The following is a 23,403-nucleotide window of genomic DNA, read 5'->3' as shown; positions in this document are numbered from 1 at the left end:
GTTAAGCCTGTACAGTGTATAACTAAAACACAACTAATGAAAATTAAAGGGTTACGCCTAACGCATTCGATTTATTTTTAAATGTCTTTTTATTCTATTTGGCAACCAACTTTCGGCAGTGCCGATTGTGTGGACGGCAAAGAAGTTCAACAATAATAAATGTTTAGTCGTAACATATTTTACAAATATTTACAATTGAGTTTCCCTGCACTTTTAATGATACCTCTGTAATACTAATATCATGTATAACCTGATGAAATGAGTTTCTTTTGTGTGCTAATGACTATGAAATCAAACAGCAAATTTGTTTGGTATAATATAAGATATTTGCGAGGGAATTTCGTAACCAAAAACTAATTTGCAGTTAAAGGGAAGGTACACTATTGGTAATTGTCAAAGACCAGTGTTCTCACTTGGTGTATCTCAACATATGCATAAATTAACAAACCAGTGAAAATTTGAGCTCTATTGGTCATCGGAGTTGGGAGAAAATGATGAAAGAAAAAAACACCCTATACTATCAAACAGCTCTCCAATGCTCGTTACCAAGTCAGTATTTAATTGAGTAATTACCAAACGTGTACCTTCTCTTAAAAAAAAGTGTAACTGTTGCAGTGACCTAGTCAAATCCACGATGTTGGGCCTGAACTTTTAACCTACTGCAGAATTCACGAATGAAATGTCATAGTTACTGTAATGATTACAATATAATTTAACAAGACTAACCTATATGATGATCGATTTAACATGGATATCTAATGATTCGAAAATATAATTGAATTGAATAAATAAAGTAATATTTTATTTCTATTCCTCCCGAGTCTTACACGAACCATTTTTGCTGGTTTCGAGTAACTGTACGTTAGGCGAAGGGTCAACAAACTTTTGAGAACTACTCCGAACCGGTTAGGGCAGCTTGGAACAACATCCATCTGACCAGAAGCCATACACACTTCACAGAAACGCGGGAAAAATAATCAGCTTTCAGCGATGGGATACATTTCCACTCTTTGGCGAGGACAGGCGTGTCTGAGTGGGACTTTCCCCTAGAGCACTTCACATGTTAATCTACCTAAAAGGTGTATTCTGAAACGAACAGTTATTAGGGGTTTTCTTTAAAGCCGAAAATTGTATTCCTGTGGTAAAAACCAAATCACAGGCTAAGCAGTTTGATTTGAGATACTTAAAGGAATAGTATGCATTTGGTTTTTGGAACTGTTCGATTCATTTAAAGCCCCTGGACACTTTCTGAACAGAACAAAAATTAAAAATTCACAGATTTACAAATAACTTGCAGGGTTTACAGAAGATAATGGTGAAAGACTTCCCTTGAAATATTATTCCATGAAATGCTTTACTTTTTGAGAAAACATAAACCAATTATCAATTCTCGATATCGAGAATAACGAATGTAATTTACACACATGTCATGACACGGCGAAACGTGCGGAAACAAGGCGGGTTTTCCACGTTATTTTCTCCCGACTCCGATGACCACCCAGATGACCGATTGAGCCTAAATTTTCAGTTTTTTTAAATTATACATAAGTTGTGGTACACGAAGTGTGGACCTTTGGACAATACTGTTTACCGATGTTGTGCGATTGCTTTAATCATATATAAATGTACTAGATGTACACAATAAAACAAAAACCATTAATTTCAAGTTTTCTCACCAAAGTTGGCCCTAATCACAACCCAATACGAAAATTTTCTGAGAACCCTGGGAAGTTGATATTTTTGGTGTCCAAAAATAGGGTAAAAATGTTGATTATGCAAGTTCTAAAAACATACTCTAATGCATGATGCGAAATGGCACAAGGGTCAAATTTAAAGCAATAATTTATTTTCTCAAGGAAGGCTAAGGATGATACTTTGTAGTGATATGAACAAAAGATTTGAAATAATTTTGCATTTTGGTGGGCTGGAGCTGTAAATATGAGCTGAATATCAGGTTTCCAGACCCCAAATTGGCCTAAATGCCCCCCCCCCCCCACAAAAAAACGGGGTGTAACCATTGCAACAGGCCTTATTTTTAATTGAACATGCATTTTTGCTTACTTGTACCCACAGCCCTTCAACCAAACAAGTATAAACATTTTTTTTTTTTTACCGTGAGCACAGTGTGTCAAAATGTGACTTTGCCACCAGAACTCAGAAATCGATGTCCTAGGCGAGAGACGCTTTTAAAGAAGTAGGTGTTGCTAAACTTATTTAGGCTTCATTTATAGTACCAATTGACATTACAATGCCTTTTGGTTGCTAAAAAACGTTTCTGCTAATCAAAACAGTATGTGTTTACCAACTCTGTTCTTCAGCAACTTGATAAAAATAAGGCAATTCAGTCTGAAAACTAAAGCAGACCTGGCAACATTTGCATCTTGCAATCAGGGAGATTTTGTCTAACAATCAGAGAGAGATTTAGAACTACATTGAACACAACCGGGAAAACAAGTTTTCATAATCATGGAGATTTTTTAATTTGTTCATCAGAACATGAAATATTTTCATGAAATCTTTCTGCAGAATCAGGGGCTAATTGCAATAAAACGGTCTTAGTCAGCAGTCTAGGACCAGTCAGTTAAAGCCGGCTATCTGCCTTAGACGGTCTTAGCTTAGTCAGTCATTAAGCCTGTTGCAATAAGCCGGTCTTAGATAAGTCGGCGAAAAGTAATGCAATTTTACGAACAAATGTCCCATAATACTTAGCACTTCTGCAGGCACTGGCGGTATGGCATTGTTCTTATGCTTTGGTTTGAAACATCGAATATCCAATGAGTTGTATCATCTTTCACTTTTGGGAACATTATACATTTACGATACAGTGTATCATCATCATAGTGCCTCTCATGGGTGTAATCTATTTCTAAAATAAAATCTCATCGTAAAGCTCTTTGTATCAAATCATCTACAACTAACAAATGCAGCGCCATCTTTAAAAACCAAAACAAAGACCGATTATAGCCAGCTCAGAGGAGGCTTAAGATTTAAGACTGGCTATAATTAAAGACGACGCTATTGCAATCGGTCTATAATTAAAGACTGTCTAAGTTCGTTTCAAGTTAGTCGGCTATAGCGTATACACCAGTTTAAGACGGCTTGGTGCAATCTGCGCCAGGAAGAGTTGGCAGCTCTGCTACGATTCACTTTGACAAATCCTGACATTTTTTGGCAATAAATTAAATGTTATCCCAGTGAATTATAAAAAAACGGCTACGACTTTGCAATGTAGAAGAAGATATACCCAGACCTCTCGCGTTCCTCACGTACCGCCGCCTCGCTTGTTCGTACGACTTGCGAGTCATCGTAACTCAGCCAGCTGTTTTTTGTCCTGTTGTAAACGTCGCTGATATAGTGACCGATGGAGGAGGTGCTACCCATGTGACTTACCACACTCACCAGACGATATGAAGATGGCAGATGACCTTTCTGAAATGTTAAAAACAATAGCAATATTAAAAGCGGCTTCTTATTTTAGCGCAGATACCCATTATTTGGCAAATCAACATGCAGTGTTTTCCTGCAAACATGAGGAACTATGTTTTTGAAGTATGAGACCAACTCCTTTACATAGCACTATCTAAATGCCCGATCCCACTGCAGTGATAACGAGAACGATAACGACGCAAGAGAACGCGTTCCATTGGCTGAATGAGCATGTGTGTATTCTGCTCAGAGCAATTCAACCAATACAAATCGTCCTCTGTGCGTCGTGATCCTATCGTTCTCGTTATCGCTGCAGTGTGACTCAGCCTTCGGTTCACAAGGTGCTGTGGCGCAGAAACACCAGGGCAAACACTAGGCTAGGGAATCAAGGCTATGTCCAAAATGGCGACTGTGGCTTCAGCCTGGGCCAAGGATGTTAGTAAAATTAACCATGCTTCAATGCACGTTGACATGGCCATCAAGCTGTAGCAGTAGCAATAGTCGCCAATTCGGACTAAGGACCTTGTCACACCAGGCAACTTTTGCAGGCAACTTGGAGGCAACCAACTGCAGTGCATACTACAGGACCACTTCGGTAGCTAATGGGTCATGTTTCAAACATTGTCTTTAGATCCACAAGAGAAATAGGTGAACGTTCAAATGTGAATGCTTTTCCTTAATGGCGATTGCCTGGAACTGGTTGCCTGTAAATTGCCTTGTGTGACATGGCCCTGTGCCTTACTTAGAGAAACAGAGTGAATCTGAGAACCAGAAACTTACCTCGGCATTATCAGTGAGTTCCGTGGACAATGTTTCATCAGAATCATCATCAATCTCCATAGGTTCGAGGTCATTGTCCTCGTGACTGCTAAAACTCTCAGAAAACTCTGCAGAAAAAAAAAACCAATTGAAGAGCTGTGAGAGTTTGCTGTAATGAGGCATCACATTTCTCTTCGGATTTTCAAGGGAATTTTAAAGACTCATCTGTTTGAATGTTTATTTTTGTAATAATTGCTTTAGTCTATACATGTTGTGTCATTGTTTAATGTGGCACATACAGGCTCCTCCACTCTGCGCTTTATTAACGTCTTGTACCATTATTATCTTCGAGTAAGCTTAAAGACAGTGGTCACTATTGGTAATTGTCAAAGACCAGTCTTCTCACTTGCTGTATCTCAACATATGCATAAAATAACAAACCTGTGAAAATTTGAGCTCAATTGGTCATTGAAGTTGGGAGATAATAATGAAAGATAAAAGAACCTTGTCCCATGAGGTTGTGCGGTTTTAGATGCAAGTTGATTTTGAGAAATCAAATTTGTGGAAAATTACTTCTTTCTCAAAAACTACCCCACTTCAGAGGGAGCCGTTTCTCAGTGTTTTATACTATCAACCTCTCCCCATTACTCGTTACCAAGTAAGGTTTTATACTAATAAATGTTTTGAGTAATTACCAAGTGTCCACTGCCTTTAAATCCTTGATTCCGAGTGTGATGTTAACCTTTATTGCTTGAAGATAAATACGTTATCACACGCAAGCCCGTTAAACGCGGAAAAATATAGTGCTTCTGTGTCCCATATTCAACAAGGTCGCAGGTCGAGTTATGTGTCCATGACCCCTCAATTCACAAGGAATTCTTTCAGATTTCTGTACTCGTTGATCAAGTCACTCACCTTGTAAACTGATCTCCTTTGCCCGCTTCAGTGCATCTTCTTCTTCTTTTGCCATTTCTTGAGCATCTACAAAAACCAAGAGGGCAAAAATACTATTGACTCAAAATCAAGACACTTCACGCTCATACTTTACAGGATTTGTAATTATTTTTTTTTTTAAAGAAACTGGACACCTTTGGTAATTGTCAAAGACCAGTCTTCTCACTTGGTGTATCTCAACATATGCACATGATAACAAACCTGTGAAAATTCAAGCTCAATGGGCATGATTGGTCATCAAAGTTGTGAGAGAATAATGGAAAAAAAGACACCCTTGTCACATGAAGTAGTCTGATTTCAGATGCTTGATTAAGGAAACCTTAAAATCTAATTCTCAGGTCTCAAAGTCAAACTACTTCTTTCTTAGAAACTACGTTACTCCAGAGGGAGCCGTTTCTCACACTGTTTTATACTATCAACAACTCTCAATTACTTGTTACAATTAACAATTATTTTGAGTAATTACCAAACAAGTTTAAGTTTGCAAACTCACTGATTATAGTATCTGTGTATAGTATGAGTGACAAGGGGGATGAGTTACATACATGTATATGTTATTTTTGCATTAGGGATAAAGAATAGTTTGTTTTTAAACTTAAACCCATGCGTACTATTCACTGTATACTCTGTACCTTCTTTTCTTCACACAAAACTTGGCAAAAGACTCAGTACAGTGCTAAATACATATCGGTGTGAGGGTAAAAACAGACCACTAGTTTACATAATTTGTACATGTTCCTGGTGTACCTTGTAAACTAAGCTCAGTAGCTTTCCTTAGTTCCTCCTCCTCCTTAGCCTTAAGCTCTTCATAGCTTGGTCTCTGCCCATCACTCTCCCCTATCTGCAAAGTGTTGTCATCCTCGTTTCTACTAATATCAGCTGAATTGGAATCAACCAAACTCAAGTTCACCCTGGATTTAGGGGTGTCCGTTTGATTACCGTCAAGATTCACAGCAATGTCATCTGTACTCTGTTTGATTGGCGAGAACAAGTTAACAATGGTTTTCTTAAGCCCATGGAAAGGTCCACGGGATGACGGGGTCCGACTGCTTTCGATTTTCAGCTCTTCCTCTTGGAAACAGATCCCACTGTCTCCCGCCGACAGGGGGTGCTCAGATGGACTGCTGTGTTTGGAGGGTTGGCTGTCCGATTTCCTCCGTTTGTAGCATGAGGCATTATGCAGTGAGTTGACGTGAACGCCATCACCGCCACCATGTTCCTGAAGCAGGATGTCCTGCTCGGACCCCCGTCTTTTAAGACTCGGCAAGACAATCTCATACTCCTCCGAAATCTCAACAAAATCCTTGGCATTATTGCTCTTTTTGTACGAAACGTCTTCGGTCATCTTGGATGTGTCATCCTCGGAAAACACAAACCCATTTTGATGGTTGAGACTTCCTAGGTCTCTGGAACTTAAGGCAAGTGCATATTCCAGTTGCTGCTCTTCGGACATCTCAGCAATGGGCTTGCTGTGCACTATTTCTTGCTTGCTTTCTTCAAGGACCTGAAGAGAAAAAACATTTTAGATAGAAACAGTTAAAATGATCAGTTAAACCGAAAGTATAACTGGTTTTGGTTTTTAGAACTATTTGAAATATAAAATTATACAATAAAATTAACCTGGGAAATTTCATTGCTAAAACTATTTGAGATGTTTGGCAATCTCAAATATTAGCAAAATGTTGTTCAAGTAACAGAGCCGTATCTCAAGCCCAAGCGGGTTACTGGCAAAAAATTAATTTCCACATAAAAACATCCTGACTTTCTAAAACAGATACTTTCTTCCTATTCAAGATATTAAACCTGCCTTGCTGACACAAAAAATACACTTTGAGGGGGGTAGGGGGACATCAAACCTTTTTCAATTCTTCTTCCTCAAGACGCAACCTCTCATCTGCTTCTCGCTTTTTTCTCTCCGACTCTTTCTTACTCATCTCTAAGACTTTTTTGGTCTCCTCACCGTCTGAGTCTGTGTTACTTTCCAGGAGAATGGTTTGCCTTGGTTGTTTACTGCCACAAAGAGTGAGGAGAAAAAAAATCAATTAACAAACTGTCACATGTTTTGTTCTCAATTTATATTTGGTTTACCGTAACACCATGTGTATAATCTACTTACTGGTTACATTACATTAAGTTGAGAACTTGTCTTGCTATATATTCTACTACCGCAATTGTTTGCATATTGTCAGGTAAGGGTTGAAAACAAGTATATTAAACTCCATATTCTACTAAAAAACTAAACCTATTTATCTAACCTATTTATCATTTACAAAGTGGCAATAAATTCAACAACAGTGACACCACATGCGAAAAACAGATATCAGATATAGTGAAAAGGTATTAAAAGTGAAGAAAACTTAGTAAGCAGTGATATCAATGTAATGTGAAGTCTTAACCAATCTACATTTAAATCTCTAGGCCTAATTGGGGGATAATTATGTAAAGGCTCCTATTCTATTCTAATTGATGAGCTAATTCACCCAAACTATAGTATAAATAATAATACAAGACATTTATATGGCAGCATTTGCAAAACACAATAAACAATAAACAAATATACCAAAGGCAATTGTTACAATAAAAGCAAACCACAAGTACAAGTCTCAAAAACAACATTGATAAAAAAGCACAAAACATACATGTAAGGGCATGTTAGTATTAACTATCCATGAAAAAAAAGAGGAAAAGAGAAAACCGAGCAAGAAAAACAGAGGAAAAGATAATATTTATGTACTTTTGTACACAGAAAAGGAAGTAAAAAGGAGGAAACTCAAAAAAAAAAAGAAAAAGGAAATCATCTGAAAAGAGGAAGTCTCACATGCTAAACATAAGAACAGAGTTCATACATCAAAGGGGAAAAACCCACAAAACTTCAACAATGGGAAGTCTGCAATGGGCTTTGAATTATAAAAATCACCTGGAAGATAACAATGAATGAATAATGCATACATGTTTCAATATGAGGGTGACAGATAAAAACATAAACATAGAAGAAGTCTGCAATGGGCTTTGAACTATAAAAATAACCTGGAAGATAACAATGAATGAAAAAACATTTTCAACGTGAAGGTGACAGATAAAAAAATCAATTTAAATAGTATTGAGGGGGAAAAATATTTATAAATTTTCAAACCAACCCAAGAAATCAAATGACATGAGATAGGCATTATATGTAAATCAATGTCTTATCAACGTTCAACAATATTCAAACAAGAGTATACGATATGAATAACATTACAATGTTAAGTCTTGTAATGTACATGTGTAATATCAAATAATAAACCACAAGGGAAACCGATCAGGTAAATTTTTAAATAATTCCGGGAGCAGGATTTGAACCAACGAACTCTGAGTTAACCTGCCAGCACTCAAGGCCTAATACTTCATGGAGGCAATGAGAGCGATTGCCCCTCTGGTCATTGCCTTTGAAATGCTCTAGTAAAAATGTACAATTTCCTCATAAGGTGCAACATTACCAAGGGAAAAAATGCCTTGGTGCCCATGCCCTTTCACAAACAAAGCATACAAGCCTGCTAACCCAATGTTGGCGGGCTCTCCATTTTGTCAATGTCTAAATTCAGGGTGAAATGTATTATTGTTTCTACTATATTATCTTACGCACTTATCATACAATCAAACCAGAGTGTGATATCAGGCGATAAGCTAATCACAGTTTTCATATTGCACTCTGCGTATTGTGATTGTCAATGCATCACATTCCGCATACGGTCCGTTCAAAAGTTACATTCTGAACTTTGCATGGCAACACCAAAAACAAAAACCCAACCTAACCTCATTGACTTGATTAGGCTGGTAGATAAATAGTAATTGAGTGACATGAAAGCACATTGATGATGAGAAAAAGTTTGAGTACCTGTTGTCGTCATAGTTCAGCCTCTTCCTTGAGAGTGCAGTGGGTGTAAAACTGAAGCGCGAGGGCTTAAACGACTCGCTCCTTGCAGACCAATTAGATTCCCTCGCCGACGGGGCTGTGAGGGACAACCTTTGAGTTCTCTCGGCATTGAGTTGTTGTGGCCTTGGAGATGACGTCCCGTTGACTAATGATTTTGGGAGAGAGGTTGGACTCTGGGTTTCCTTGGTGCAATGATAGTGGACAGACAGGTACCTGGGGATGAGGATGCGACGACGGAGCTTGGAGTACTGGAAGGCGTCAGCATCAAATCTGTAGCGCTTAAGATGAATGATGATTACCCTGAAAGAACAAGATAAATTGCCCCACTATCAAGTCCAGAAAACTCATTTGATTCGACAGGTCGGACGGAGGTGATGAACGACATGGTTGATAAAATTACTAAAGGCACTTGACACTTTTGGTAGATGTCAAAGCCCATTAACCAACTTGGTGTATCCCAACATATATGCACAAACAAATCTGTGGAACAATTGGCCCAATCGGTCATCAAATTTGCAAGAGAATAATGAAGTAAAAACATCCTTGTTGCATTACTTTGTGTGCTTTCAGATGCATAATGAAAGGCTTCAGCTGAAGTCTTTCATTATTTGAGTGATAAATTACCTCTTCCTCAAAAACTACATTACTTCAGAGGGAGCTGTTTCTCACAATGTTGCATACTATCGAATCAACAGCTCTCCATTGCTTATTACCGAGTAATAAGTTTGTGTGCTAACAATTATTTTGAGTAATTACCAAAAGTTTCCATTGCCTTTAAACAAGGACAGGACAGCAACGTTGTTGGGAAATGTATTTCTGTAAGCTGATGGGTTTGCTCTGCGATTTATTGGAAAACACTCAGTCATCACTTGTAATTTATAATGTTTAATGCATTGGCTCAAGACACAGTTCTTGCGATCTTCAGTTTCCCTTTGTAAGGTTTACAGTTTTTGGAAAGGCGAGAATGAAAGACAGAACTCTGTTTGATTGAGCACCGTTGGACCAATTTAAATTGGAAAGCTTTGCAAGTGACAATGATAAATTGAACTAGGTTTACGAAGACAACTCTTAAACAAATTTATCATTTCTATTGACAACATGAAATTCTTAGCAACCAGGAAAATGAAAAAACACCCAGGGTTCGCTGCAAATTCAATTAGGTAGGGTAATAGATTTTTTTGCTACAGAATACTGGTTTACAGTATAGACAAAATTATAAAGAAACAGATAATAAAAGTCAAATGTGAAAGTTTCAGCTGAGTACAGTGCCTGCGTGCTGAGAAAACAGCAAACAAAATCAGAGAAGAAAATCATTTTTGTGATTTACCAATTTCAAAAAAAAACTACAGCACCTCAGTAAGTAATATTTCAAGGAAAGCTTTCGACCATCATTATCTTTAGACCATGTAAGTTTAATGTAAATCTGTGGACTTGTGTGTTTTGTGTCGTACAAAAAGTACCCAAACCCCTCATCTGACCGCGGAAGCTCAAACATGCTACTAACCAGCATCACCAAAACACATCCAAACTTGTTCGTCAGGTTTTCAGTTTTTTGGAAATGCCTAAATGAAAGACAGAACTGTTTAACTAAGCACTATTGGACCAATTTGCATTTGAAAGCTTTGCAATTGACAAGGATAAATTGAAATGGACAACTCTTATACAAATTCATCATTTCTATTGACAACATGAAATTCTGAGCAAGTAGGAAAATTATGAAACACACAGGGTTTGCTGCGACTGCAATTAGAGTGAGATTTGTCAACAGAATAAATAAATATAATTAGTAGGGTAGATGGCCTTAGCTTTCGATCCAAAGGCAAACTTATAAATAAATAAATAGTTTAAGTCACATGTGAATCTTTCAGCTGTATCTCCTAAGAAAACAGCAAAAAACAGCTTCTGGTCAGTTTCACAAAAAAACATGAGCCAAAATTGTTGTTTACCTTGGTAGCTTAGTGAACTTATGCGTGACAGTAGCCTGCTTGCAGTCACATTCTCCGCAAGCATACTCTATACCCTCCTCCTTGAAGAACTGCTCCAGCGCCGTCTGGATCGACCCGATCGGGTTAGAATGACTGAAACATTGACCAATAATAACAATCGTTAATAGGAGTCCTTAACCGCCGGTTCTTTTTGGAACCAACACTAGTCACATAGAGCTATTCACATGGTGTCACCGCAAACCTCTCTAAGTAAGGCGGTGTTCGAACTGGAGACTTCGGCTACAGCTACAGCTAAGGCGCGCGCATCTGCCATTCTTCAACACTGACAGATGCGCTGATCTAGCCGTAGTTGTAATAACATCAACAGTTTTTGATGTATATTAAAATAATTCAAAGATAAAATATTAGTCATTAACAATTAAAAATTATAGAAAAAGACAATAGATAAGATATATAAATGCATGCGCTAACACAGAATTATGGATGGACTGAGTTGAACTCGAGTCTGAGTGAAGTCCAGTCTACCTTGTCATGTGGGGAAAAAAATTCTGACAGCTTGAGAACTTGGAGGCAGAGCCGAAAGTAATCCAAAAAGTAGAACATTCTCAATACATGTACAGATTACAATAGATATTGCCTTGGATCACGTGCTTAAAAAGACATTCAAAATACACAATATAATCGTTCAAAATGAGGGAATACATTATGACATTAACAAGATCTCCTGTACTGGTTTTAACACTCCAGTAACATAGCACACAATTATAAAAATACAATGCACAATACATGACACAATAAAACAGTCAATTAAAGACTAATGGAAACAAATGTCAGCACAACACCCGCACTAGAAGCAGCCCAACAAATCACATCGTTTCAGAAATAAAATAAAGGTTTATATACAAGAAACAAGAGTTCTAGAACAATATCATAGCATAATATCAGAACCCTCCCAACTGAATGTTATGTAGCCACAAAACGGAGAGGAATACAAAACAGAAAAAATATTTTAGAACTTTGTTGAGCCAGAGCCAAAAGTTATATTAAAAAAAGAGTATTCTCAAGAGTGAAAAAGTAATTGCCAAACCTCCTTTTGGGCATGTCCAACGAGAGATCGAAGAATTGTTCCGCCTTGGTCACAACCTCCCCGCACTGCTTGCAGGTGATAGAGTGCATGACTTCAAATTCAAAGTTCTTGACAATCGGGCAGGCGTGCGGATAGCGAGACCTCAGTTTCATTTTATCATCATCCGTCCCTGGAGTCTCGTCCAAGGGGGAGTTAAGTGCCCTCTTGTTGGCCCTTTCGGTGTCGTCTTTGAGTTGATCAAGGCACTGACAGAGGAACTCTTGCGCATCCTAGAAATGCAGAGGTTTAAAGCCATTATACACTTTCGGTATCACAACTTATATAAAAAATAACAAACCTGTGAAAATTTAGGCACAACCGGTCATCAGAGTCGGGAGAAAATAACGGGAAAACCCACTCTTGTTTCCGCACGTTTCGCCGTGTCATGACATGTGTTTAAAATAAATCCGTAATTCTCGCTATCGAGAATTGATTTTGTTTTAATGTTTTCTTAACAAGAAAAGCATTTTATGGAATAATATTTCAAGAGAAGTCTTTCACCCTGTAAGTTATTTGTAAATCTGTGAACTTTTTTTCTTCTTTTCTGTACCGAAAGTGTATAATGGCTTTAAGAGTAACAAAGATTATTTTTTTGTAGTGTATTTCCTTTTGACAATATTCTATTGTCACGCAGAAGTTTTGATTGATTGATTGATTGATTGATTGAGTGATGGATTGAATGATTGACAGATTGTACAAAAATAACCCAGGTCAGCTTGATTTTCTCTGAAGCAGCACCATTAACAAAATGTAGATTTGTAAACTTACGTGTTGCATGAAGCCAGAGAATCGAGCTGCTGTTGTGGAGATAGCTTGCTTCACTTTACGTAGATACACCCCAATGCTCTCCGCTGAGTGATTGCTCTGCTTAGCGCATAGCAATTGAGCTAAGGCCCTGTAACAGTAATCGATATATCAATAATCACAATAATCGTAATCACACCTAAAAGAATCCATTACACAAAACCGAAAACAAAAGAATTTTGAAACAGAAATTCATAAAAATCACAAAACTTTTTGCAGAGCAAACGCAGCATTATTTTTGATTTGTTGTCTTTTATGTCCCATATTAAGCAGAAAAATACCCATCTAGTGGGAGGGGCAGGGGGAAATGTGCCAATTAATAATCATCAAGGTGTCCAAATAGAACCAATCAGAACTCGGCAAAATTTCATAAAGCCCGTTAGCACAAAAATATGCTAAGCACAGACCAATCTTTCTCAGAAGAAATTGGGTACCAGCCAAAATTCAATCAAGTTAAGATTGTTGCAACTGATGCCCCACTCATCAAAGAAATTTGCTAAGCAGTGTTTTCTGCTTAACAGCTTGATGAAATTGCGCCCAGTTTTAACATTCTAGCAGTCTAGTGCACCTAACTCAAGCTCTGGTGTTCATTGTCAGAGAGTGGGTTAAAGTCTCCGATGTGACGATAAGCTGTACTGACCCCTTTGCACGCGTGTCACACACGGCGACTGATGCCCATTCACCATGTTGGTGGTCAATAGGTTTACGTGTAAACGTCGCATCGCCTTAAGTGCGCACTTTTCTGAATAACACACGTTGCAATTGACCACCAAAATGACGCATCCAAGATTATTCTGGTGATGACGTCAAGTGAATTGGTTTAATACTCCTGTACACTACATAACAAGAGTGGACCTGATCAAAAAAGTCCACATACTGTTGGGACTTGTTGTGTGAACTTACACACATCCACACAGTGTTATTTACAGTGTTGAAGATTATGATGCCCCAACCTACCCACCCCTGTTATGCCAGTGTTTACGCCACATCTCTGACCCTTCCGTTTGGAACATTTTCTCTGACAAGTCTCAATCGTGAGGGGCTTAAAATGTCTTACCAGTAGAGACTTGATTTCTGCATGAGTGGAATGATGTCTTGATTCTGCATGTCTGCAGTGAAGCATTCCAGACAGAATAGCGACTGGAGAATGGCATTCATGTAACACGTATTACCAAGATTGGAGAATCTGCCGGAGAAAAGACAGAGGGCACAAATCAGACAAATCGTCACCAACACTACAAACTGACACACACAAATACAAGTAAAAAGTAGCAATCCGGGAAAACAGCATTGAATGTTTTTAAAATCAAGCTCTGTAAAAAAGTTCTGGGGTATTTTCAATTTATGTAACAATGGGATCTTGATGCTTTGAACTTTATACATGCGGTGACTTCTAAGCAATGGGTAATTCGTTGCGTCGAAGATTGCAAACAGGCATTTTCCATTTTCACAAACTGACACCAGATAATACAACAAATTAGCAAAAGATAAAAAAGCACATTGAGACATTTGAGATAAAAACTAATTAATGTTATTGTTATAATATATGGTAATGTTACATTGGGGCTAGAGAATATTAATGCAGTGCCCGTAATGGCAGTTCGAATCCTATGCTAACATCTATTGTATTGTTGTGGTACCCATTGCCAAAATATAGGATTCAAACCGCCTTTAGCTACTGGCAGTCATGGTAATCTTATTGGTAAGACACTGCTCTAGAATTGCAAGGGTTGTGGGTTCGAATCCCACCCGAGTAATATGCCTGTGATAGTTTTCCACTGCACTCATGAAAGTACTGAGTATACAGTGCTGACACACAGTGGTATACGGGTAAAAACACAAAAAAAATAATATAATTATTATTTAAAACTGTGTGCACTACCTACCCTTGTAGACTGATCTGAGACGTCTTGACTGCTGTGGGGATGCTCTTCTGCCTCCAGCCAGGGTAGCTTGTGATCGGGTACAACCTCTTTGAGTTAGAGACGCTCAGGAATCCAGGGGTACGCTTCACCGTGACGTTAGAGTTGGTTTGCCTGAGGGGACAAACAACATAAAGAAGATGAGATTTGAGGCATTGCATGGTAGGGTATCAATAACCTATGTATCAATGCTAGCGATAACAACATGTGTATCTACTTGCTTAATAGATTTCCTTCTGCCTAGGTAGTAGTTAAAGGGAAGGTACACGTTTGGTAATTGTCAAAGACCAGTTTTCTCACTTAGTAAATAGTGTATCCCATAATATGCAACAAATAACAAGCCCGTGAAAATTTTGGCTCAATCAGACATAGAACCTGCGAAAAAATGGTGAAAGAAAATAACCCTTGTTGGACAAATTTGTGTGCTTTCAGATAGGAATGAAAGACTTCTAGCTAGAAGTCTTTTATTATTTTAGTGAGAAATTACCTCTTTCTCAAAAACTACATTACTTCAGAGGGAGTCGTTTCCCACAATGTTTTATATTATCAACAGCTCTCAAATGCTCGTTACCAAGTCAGTTTTTAAGTTAATATTTGTTTTGAGTAATTACCAAACGTGCACTTTCCCTAAGAAGCAAGGAGAAAATGCCCTGGGGTCGATTTCACAAAGAGTTAGGACTCGTCTTATCTCGAGTTAGGACGCGTCCTAACTTAGGATTAATCTTAAGGTCTGCGTGCTACAGTGCAGGGTTGGGACTCATCCTAAGTCCTAAGATTAGTCTTAAGTTAGGAAGAGTTTTGTGAAATCGACGGAAGGACAGTTCTTTTCAGAACTGAGTAGTCTCCCAAATTCAGAGAATCTAATCTGCAGTAGAAGAGAAGTCTACCGAATAAAATAAAAAAAGTTGTTGTGTTCTACAGAAATCAATATCAGGTTGTGAGGACATATATTTTGAGGACAATTAGAACTAATGCCAAATCAAAAACAACATGTTTTTTTTTAGGCCCAACATTAAAAAACAATAAACTCACCTTGATTGTAGCAATGCATCTGTTGCACAGTAACCAGCAATCTGGCGCCCTCTACTGTAGAAAGCTGATGCATTTGAAACCGGCTTGGGGGCAGCTGCAAGTCAGGGTTTAAAAAAAGAATTCACTAGTATTCTCATACTTTGTATCGTTACTAAAAAAGATGATACACTTCATCTAAGCGCTGGTAATCTTTAACACAGGCTCACAGAGAGCGCCAGGCATGCAGCGCTTCAGCGGGAAAATAGACATGGAAAATAATTTTCCTATTGATTGCGTGGACGGAAGCTAGCCGCATATTGGGCACTTTCCGTCTGGTTCCCCCTGCATCCTCTGAATACAACAAGCAATAAAAACATTACGAAGCCAGACTGTGCAAAAAATGGTGTAGAAGGTACGCCGTACGACTAGGAGAACTTTCTAACTGTGATTTTATTTCACACAGAGTTTTTTTGTTGTCGCAGCGAATTTTAATTTCATGAAACGTGTAAACCGTGGATCAGCGGAAGAGTTGCATGCCTGGAGCTCTATGTTTGAAATATGATACCCAAGGATGCCTCTCATTGACAGACTTATTAGAGACCTCAAATATTTCCACACAGTTTTAAATTGAAATGGATGTCAACAGTCCAATAATCAAATTATAAGTTACAATGGACTTTTATTATGGTGCGGCCATCTTGATTTTCTTCGAAGGAAATCAATGTAACCAACACCACTGGTAACCAAACCGAGGCTGGAAGGTTTAATCGTCTGGTTCCTTTTTGTACAATGAGTATTAGCATTCATTACTGTCATTGGATACAGGGAACATGACCAAGATGATGGCAGTATGATGCAGGTCTCGACTTACTGTTTTCCTTCCTCTCCTCAAGTAGCAGTTGTTTCTCTTGGAAAGAGGCCATGAAGACCGACCCCCCTTCCTCCTTGCGCATCTGGAAGGCGCTCTTTTGCCGTTCACTGTACTTTGGAATCCTTTAATAAAAAGAGCGAGACAAAACAAAAGATGGAGAGATGCACTTAGTAAATATAGGGGCATTGCTTAGCAACAGACAGCACAGGATAGAGTGAAATGGAGAATTTGTGAAAAGGTTTTCCTCCTGCAGTAGAGTGATATAGACTATAGTGTAGAAAAAATCAAATGGACATGAACCAATAAAACATGAAAACTTCATAGGTGACAAAAAGGTCTGAAACTACATGTAGCATCAAAGTCTTCAAGATCAACTTTAATGAAACCGCTCTAAATATTAGTAATATTTATCCTTGTTTATTTTGTGTTTAATTATAATTTGATTATAAGAGTGCAGTTTTCCTCCCCCTAATTTGGTTGAAATTTGATCAGAAAAGCTACCCCCCCTCTCTTCGATTGTTGTACTTGTGTTTTCTATAATCAGATGCGGTATAGACCAATCCGATAAAACAAAATTGGTAGTGCTCTCTATTGAAAATAATTAACAGCTGCGGTGCCTTTGTGCATAACTGCAGCACCACAGCATAGGGTGCGCGTTGCTCAGCACTTGCGCACCCCACACTGACCGGATTAGTGTATAGTTATTGGCATATTGCTGTCCAGATTCCTTACCTATAATTCTGATGTTCAACGTTTTCCTTACCACCATAGGGCATGTCAGTAAAGAGCAGTGGCGAGTGCTCCACTGTGCCCCCATCGCTGTCATCCTCATCCTTGATATTGAAGATTGCATTCTCGGCAGCAGCAGAACAATCGATGGTGGAGCGAAGATGACTGGGCGTCGTCATCGGGTTGGGGGAAGTCCTTGCTGGTGTTAACATGGGACTCTTCTTTGGTGTAAACTTTAGTGAACTTCTTGGCGTTACAGGGCCAAGTTTGGTCCTATGTCTGGTTTTTTGTGAATTTCCTGGACTCTGAAAGGGAGGAATGTTAAGATTTTCATGACAAGGGTTGACATAAACATAACTAATTCATGCAGTTTACCAAGACCTGCACTTTCACTCGTGAATCTAGCTCCAATCAATATCAATACCTGGGAACTTTAATCCATTCTGATTGATTGAGGTGAGATTGCGTAGCAATTTATAAACACAGTGAAGAGTGGTTAAAAATGGCCTGAAGATATCGAGTCAAAGAGGACGCTATCAGATTTTTTAAGGAGCACGCACATTTCAAAACCCAATTTACGTTGGTAGGTCCCATAAGTTGCTAGGACGAGTTTGAAACTGGTTTGTGATTGGTTGAAGCTCTGATGCCAAACCATTCACAGTTCCCATCTTCAAACAGTAACTCAAGCCAACCAAGTTTATCCCAAATCAACTACAGGCCTGGAACTACACTCTTGAAGGGGCAAAGCAATTTCCCTCTGATAAGGGGCACTTCTATGAGAAAACTGTAAATTTATACAGGAATCTTGCACAAGACACCACAGCAAAAGCACAGGGGGTCACATCAAAAGCACAGGGCACCACAGCAATTGCTGTGGGTGTTGTGGGTTGTTTCGAGGCCTGCAACTAACCAGTCTCAAACTCAATCTTAAACCCAGGCCCAACCTCGCAAATACCTCAACCAAATCCTACTACAGACCTTTCTCAAACTGCCAGTATCTTGGTCACGTTCTTTGTATCCAATAACAGTAATGAATACTAATACTCATTGTACATAAAGGAACCAGACTATTTAACCTTCCAGCCTAGTTTTGGTTACATTATTGATAGTGCTGGGCGAATAGTGAAATTTTGTTATTCGGATACCGCTGGCCAACTATCCGAAATTAACCGGATATTCGAATAGTTTTTTCGCCGCTAGAGGGCGCTATTTAATAAAAAATAAAAAATAAAAAATAAAAAAAATATATTTTTTTTGCCGCTAGAGGGCGCTGTTCATTTGTGAATGAGATCATATGGGCAGATTGATATAAGTTTTAGACAGTGTCACTCGGTTCATTCATAAAAAACACCGGATCTAATTTAAAGATGGCGATTTGCTGTTTTCTTTTGATCGTGATTGACTCTACGTGAAGGAAAAGTTTTGTAATCTTTTAACAAATTACGTCAGAAATGTCATTGTTTTAACTTCCACGGAGGTGAGCATAGTTAAATACTTAATATATGCTGTTTTATGCTGTTTTAATAGAAGTTTCATAAGGATTCAGAGAAAACATTCATGTCAGTTGTCGCCCGACGTCCGCGGATATTCGGATATTAAAGAATATCCGGTTACTCGGTTGTAATTACAGTAATATCCGGTTTGTAAATAGGTATTCGCGCCCTATGCGGATATCCGGTTAAGAAAAAAAAGGCATTCACGATTACGGATAGGAAAACCTATTCGCCATTAACCGGATATTCGAATAATTCACCCAGGCCTAATTATTGATTCAAATGGGAGAAAATCAAGATGGAGGCACCATAATAAAGGTCTATCCTCAAACGAAAACATCTGAACAGAAACCCAAATCTCAAATCTCAAGAAAAGTTATTCTGAATTACCTGTTTAACCGGCGTGAACGCCTGCCCATTCGGAGTGGAATGAATTCCCATCACTGTTGTCGTAGAATGCCTCGGCTCTGGGAAAAGAAAAAAAACAAAAAAACATGTGTCAATTTTTTTGGGTTGTGTGCGCGATTGGTAGAGCTGACAAAATAGTCGCAGACAGTGTTCATGTTTTGAGGGACTAACCGTAGTTGAAATAAAACAAAACTGTGACAAGCTTGTCTTAGTCCATTGTGCAAGTCATGAGAAAAGAGTAAACAACTATGTACAATTTTCAGCAAGTAAACACAAACAATTTTTGTTGCAACGAACAGAATTACGAAGCTCTATCGGGTATGTAAATCAAATCTTCTGGTATGTGCCGTAATGTGTGTTTAAAAAATAAAGGTGCCCCGCACACAACAGTCCTTTGAAGTTGTGGTAAGGTCCTCAACTTGGGTTAAGGGTATTTTTTAATATTTTGCTGCCTTGCACCTAAATCTTACTTTCAACATAAGCTGTTACACAAACAAACAGATGCTGAAAAAGACTTAAGAAGTCCCCCCTTTCTTCATAGCAAAAGTATGCTCATTGTCAACAAAGCACTTAATGGCAAAGCTTCCACTATATTTCTGAACTACTTCAAGTTAACACTCCATCAAGAAATCTGCGATCAAGTTCCATGCTTCTCCTCATTGAACCCAAGTAAAGTTTCGTCACTCATTGGGGTGACAGGTCTCTTTCTTCAGCTGCGCCATGCATCAAGAACTCTCTACCACATAATCTTAGATTTTGTCTTTGTACCACAACATTCAAAATTTTAAGTCACAGGTTTTCAAGGACTAATTTTGTTGTGTCTGCTTCTCTTTGTTTTGTTCGTTTTTGGTTTTACTGCGCCTTGAACACACAGCAGGGTGGATTTGGCGCATTACAAGTGTTATTATTATCATTATTTATTATACAAAAATATTCTCCCGCCATTTGTACATGAAGTCAATGCTCTAGAGATCTCTTACAAACATAGATTTTCTTCACAAACCTTTTTTGTTCAGCTTCAATTCTTCAAGGATTTGGATGAAGTCGTCAACTATCTCCTTGTTGTTGTTGCGATAGTTGATGTTGGTGCCATTCTTGAGGTTAATGACACAGCGCTGCTGGTTGGTTATGATACCCTTGATCTGATTGGTCAACTGTCAAGGCAAGAACGGGATTACTTGTCAACATTTCAAAAACGGCAACCAATAGATATCTAACCTTATACAATGCAATGTAGTTGAAATGAAAACCCTGCTGTCATTCTGTTACACTGAAGTTTTTTTTTTTAGGATAGCCACTGGGGAGCTTGCACTGATGGCTAAATGCAACAATATGCACAAGTAGTATGGTAAAGCCTGGGCGACTAATGTCGGAGTCGGACTATTGATTGTTTAGTCGTGTTGGGACTACCATTTTTTCAACTAAATTGTGCAGCCATGACTACCACAAAATAGTTGCGATTTCCTACTTGGTGAACCAATTGTGTCGCTCATGACTATTCACAAACAACACAACTTACTTTATGAAACACAATCGGTGACATCAGTGACACAATCCTTCAATCCTTTCAGTGTGTTTTTTACTTTATTGTGTCTGTGGCAAACAATATGCTGCAGTGCATCTTTGGAATTAATTATTTTTGAAGCGTGACTAGTCGAGTAGTAAATTCCACAAGTAGCCTAGGCTTAAATAGTCTGGTGGCGTTACCTTATATATATACTATGCCTATCTATTTTGGGGTAAACATTGTTGTCTGCTGCAGTGCGTACACATTCATGCGTTGCATTCGCATGCAAAACGCATGAATTTTTGGTCAACGTATCTGGACTGAACAGTGTTGACATGCAAATGCAATGCAAGTTACTTACGGCAGACTGTGAGCATAAAATCAAAAACATGAATTTTTTAACGTTGTGAGCTGCACAAAAAGTTGTGAGGAATATTTGACAAGCAAAACACACTACAGAAAAATGTATGTTGCCTTGGAATTTGAATCTGTTAAAATTATTGGCTTCTTGCAGGTAAGATCTGAGTTATGAAGCACCATTCCATTTGCAGGTAAGATCTGAGTTATGAAGCACCATTCCATGGTTTACAAGGTTTTGTGGTGCAATATGCTGCCAATCATTTATTATAAGACCCTTACTTACCACAAACTTTTTAGAGGGTCCAATGGCGTAGTTGACAATACACACAACCTGGCCAGATTCTGATACAGCAAGCTCTAGGTTACCGGTCTTGAATTTGCTTGTTCCCTCCATACTGGTATGCTTGACGTTACCGTGCACCATGCACAACGTCTTCCCGATACCCACACGGTCAGCCATTACTGAGGGATCATAGAGAGAGTGAGAACTTGAAAATCAAGGTGGCAAAAAGTAAAATGGCCCTGGCAGACCCAGACCTTCACTCTTGAATTGAAAGGGCACAACCGTTCTCCCCAGGGCCCAATTTCAATGAGCTGCTTCAAGACGTGACAAAAAACTTTCCCCATTTTCCGCACGTCGCCACCAATTTATCCAGCGCTTATTAACTCCAAACCACTCAATTTGTTCTTACCTGAGAAGAAGGGTTACCGCATATATGATATATACATCCAGAAAAAGAAAACAAAGAAAGAAAACAACGGCCGGAAGTTGATGGCGACTCCGCGAGGTCGTAACAATACATTTTTCTTCATAAATTTTAATTTGACTGCTTTTTAATATTATTTCATCAAAAACCAAATGTAAAAGTGGTGGCAGGATACGGAAACGTTTCCCTTGTATATCTGTGCATAGGGCAACAATGCTCAATCTAGCAATCTAGAACAATGAAGCGCTAGGCCTAGTGTATAGTGTGTACAGCCACATGATATGACTTCCTTCCTCGTGACTCGTCTCTTGCTTCGGTTTGGATCGGCAATCGGAGACTTCGTCGCTATTTTTTATTAAATTGTGGTTATCTACTCGCTGTACTCCACCCAACCATCAACAAGCGATCTTGTAAGATACCGTAAGATAATTTATACAACTGACAGAGAATGACACGTTTACAAACCTTGCTTTCATCAATTACAACGAGTTAAAGTTCCGTCTCCACCGCTAGCGATAAACGCTTTACTTCAGTACTTGGTCAGCCATTTTGAATTGGCGCGAAATTGCTATTTGTAAATGAACGTTGAGGGAGACAAACAAATAAGTCGGTCGTCGAAAGAAGTCTCGTCGGTGCCTTTTTGCTCTGTTGGTTTAGACTTGATGACAAGTCGTTAGGCGCTGCCTATTTGTCTGCCGTTCATGCAACAGTCACAGTGCGATGTTACACATGTGTACGCTCTGTGACTGTTGCATGAACGGTAGACAAATAGGCAGCGCCTAACGAAATATGTAAATTGCACATTGTGCGTGCGACTAATGTTTTGGTTGGCAAAATGAGGGACAAAAATGAGGGACAATGTCGCCCACAGACAATACAGACAATTTTGTCGCCCCCTATGGCAAAGAAGCCCCCTGACAATGTCGCCCCCTGGCAAAGTCCCCCCTATAGCTGACAATGTCACCCCCAAACAATGTCGCCCCCTGGCAAAGTCCCCCCCCCCCCCAGCTGACTATGTCGCTCACAGACAATGTCGCCTCCTAGCAAAGTTGCCCCCTAGCTGAGCAAAGTCTTATTTGAAAATAAGTAAGGATTCTGACGGAAGTATAATGGCTTTTGCGAATTCAGTTATTGTATTGGAAAGAATAAAGTAGAGCCTACTGACAATGTCGCCCCAAGCCAATGTGGCCCCCTAGCGAGTGTCGCCCCAGAAAATAAGGATTCTTACTGTAGTACAATGGCTTTTGCGAATTCAACTATTGAATTGGAAAGAATATAAAGCATAGCCTACTGACATTGTCGCCCCCTGCCAATGTCGCCCCCAGCCAATGTCACCCCACTAGTGAGGTTGCCCCCGGAAAATAATTAAGGATTCTTTCGGTAATGGCTTAATTATTGTATTGGAAAAAATATAAAGTAAAGTCTGCTTGAGGAAAAATGTCATCAATAATAATAAACTCCATGCAC

The 23,403-nt window shown here is 38.9% G+C and overlaps 1 protein-coding gene across 1 annotated transcript; it reads right to left on the bottom strand.

Moving 5' to 3' along the window:
* Positions 1-567: 567 nt before the first annotated feature.
* Positions 568-22,482, bottom strand: LOC139939837 (ubiquitin carboxyl-terminal hydrolase 37-like). The gene is made up of 18 exons (XM_071935979.1): positions 22,402-22,482; positions 21,513-21,691; positions 20,366-20,516; positions 19,345-19,421; positions 17,465-17,766; positions 16,733-16,854; positions 15,883-15,976; positions 14,815-14,964; positions 13,986-14,114; positions 12,893-13,019; positions 12,086-12,354; positions 10,999-11,130; positions 9,014-9,352; positions 6,996-7,149; positions 5,887-6,643; positions 5,101-5,166; positions 4,207-4,313; positions 568-3,429 (listed from the first exon to the last, which is right to left on the bottom strand). Exons 2-18 carry the CDS (start codon positions 21,687-21,689, stop codon positions 3,214-3,216), a joined length of 3,369 nt encoding a protein of 1,122 aa, XP_071792080.1. The 5' UTR covers positions 21,690-21,691; positions 22,402-22,482; the 3' UTR covers positions 568-3,213.
* Positions 22,483-23,403: the final 921 nt, after the last annotated feature.

The sequence above is a fragment of the Asterias amurensis genome, chromosome 7 (assembly GCF_032118995.1).
Source record: "Asterias amurensis chromosome 7, ASM3211899v1".
Classification (NCBI taxonomy): Eukaryota; Metazoa; Echinodermata; class Asteroidea; order Forcipulatida; family Asteriidae; genus Asterias; species Asterias amurensis.
This window is presented reverse-complemented; position numbering and strand designations above follow the sequence as displayed.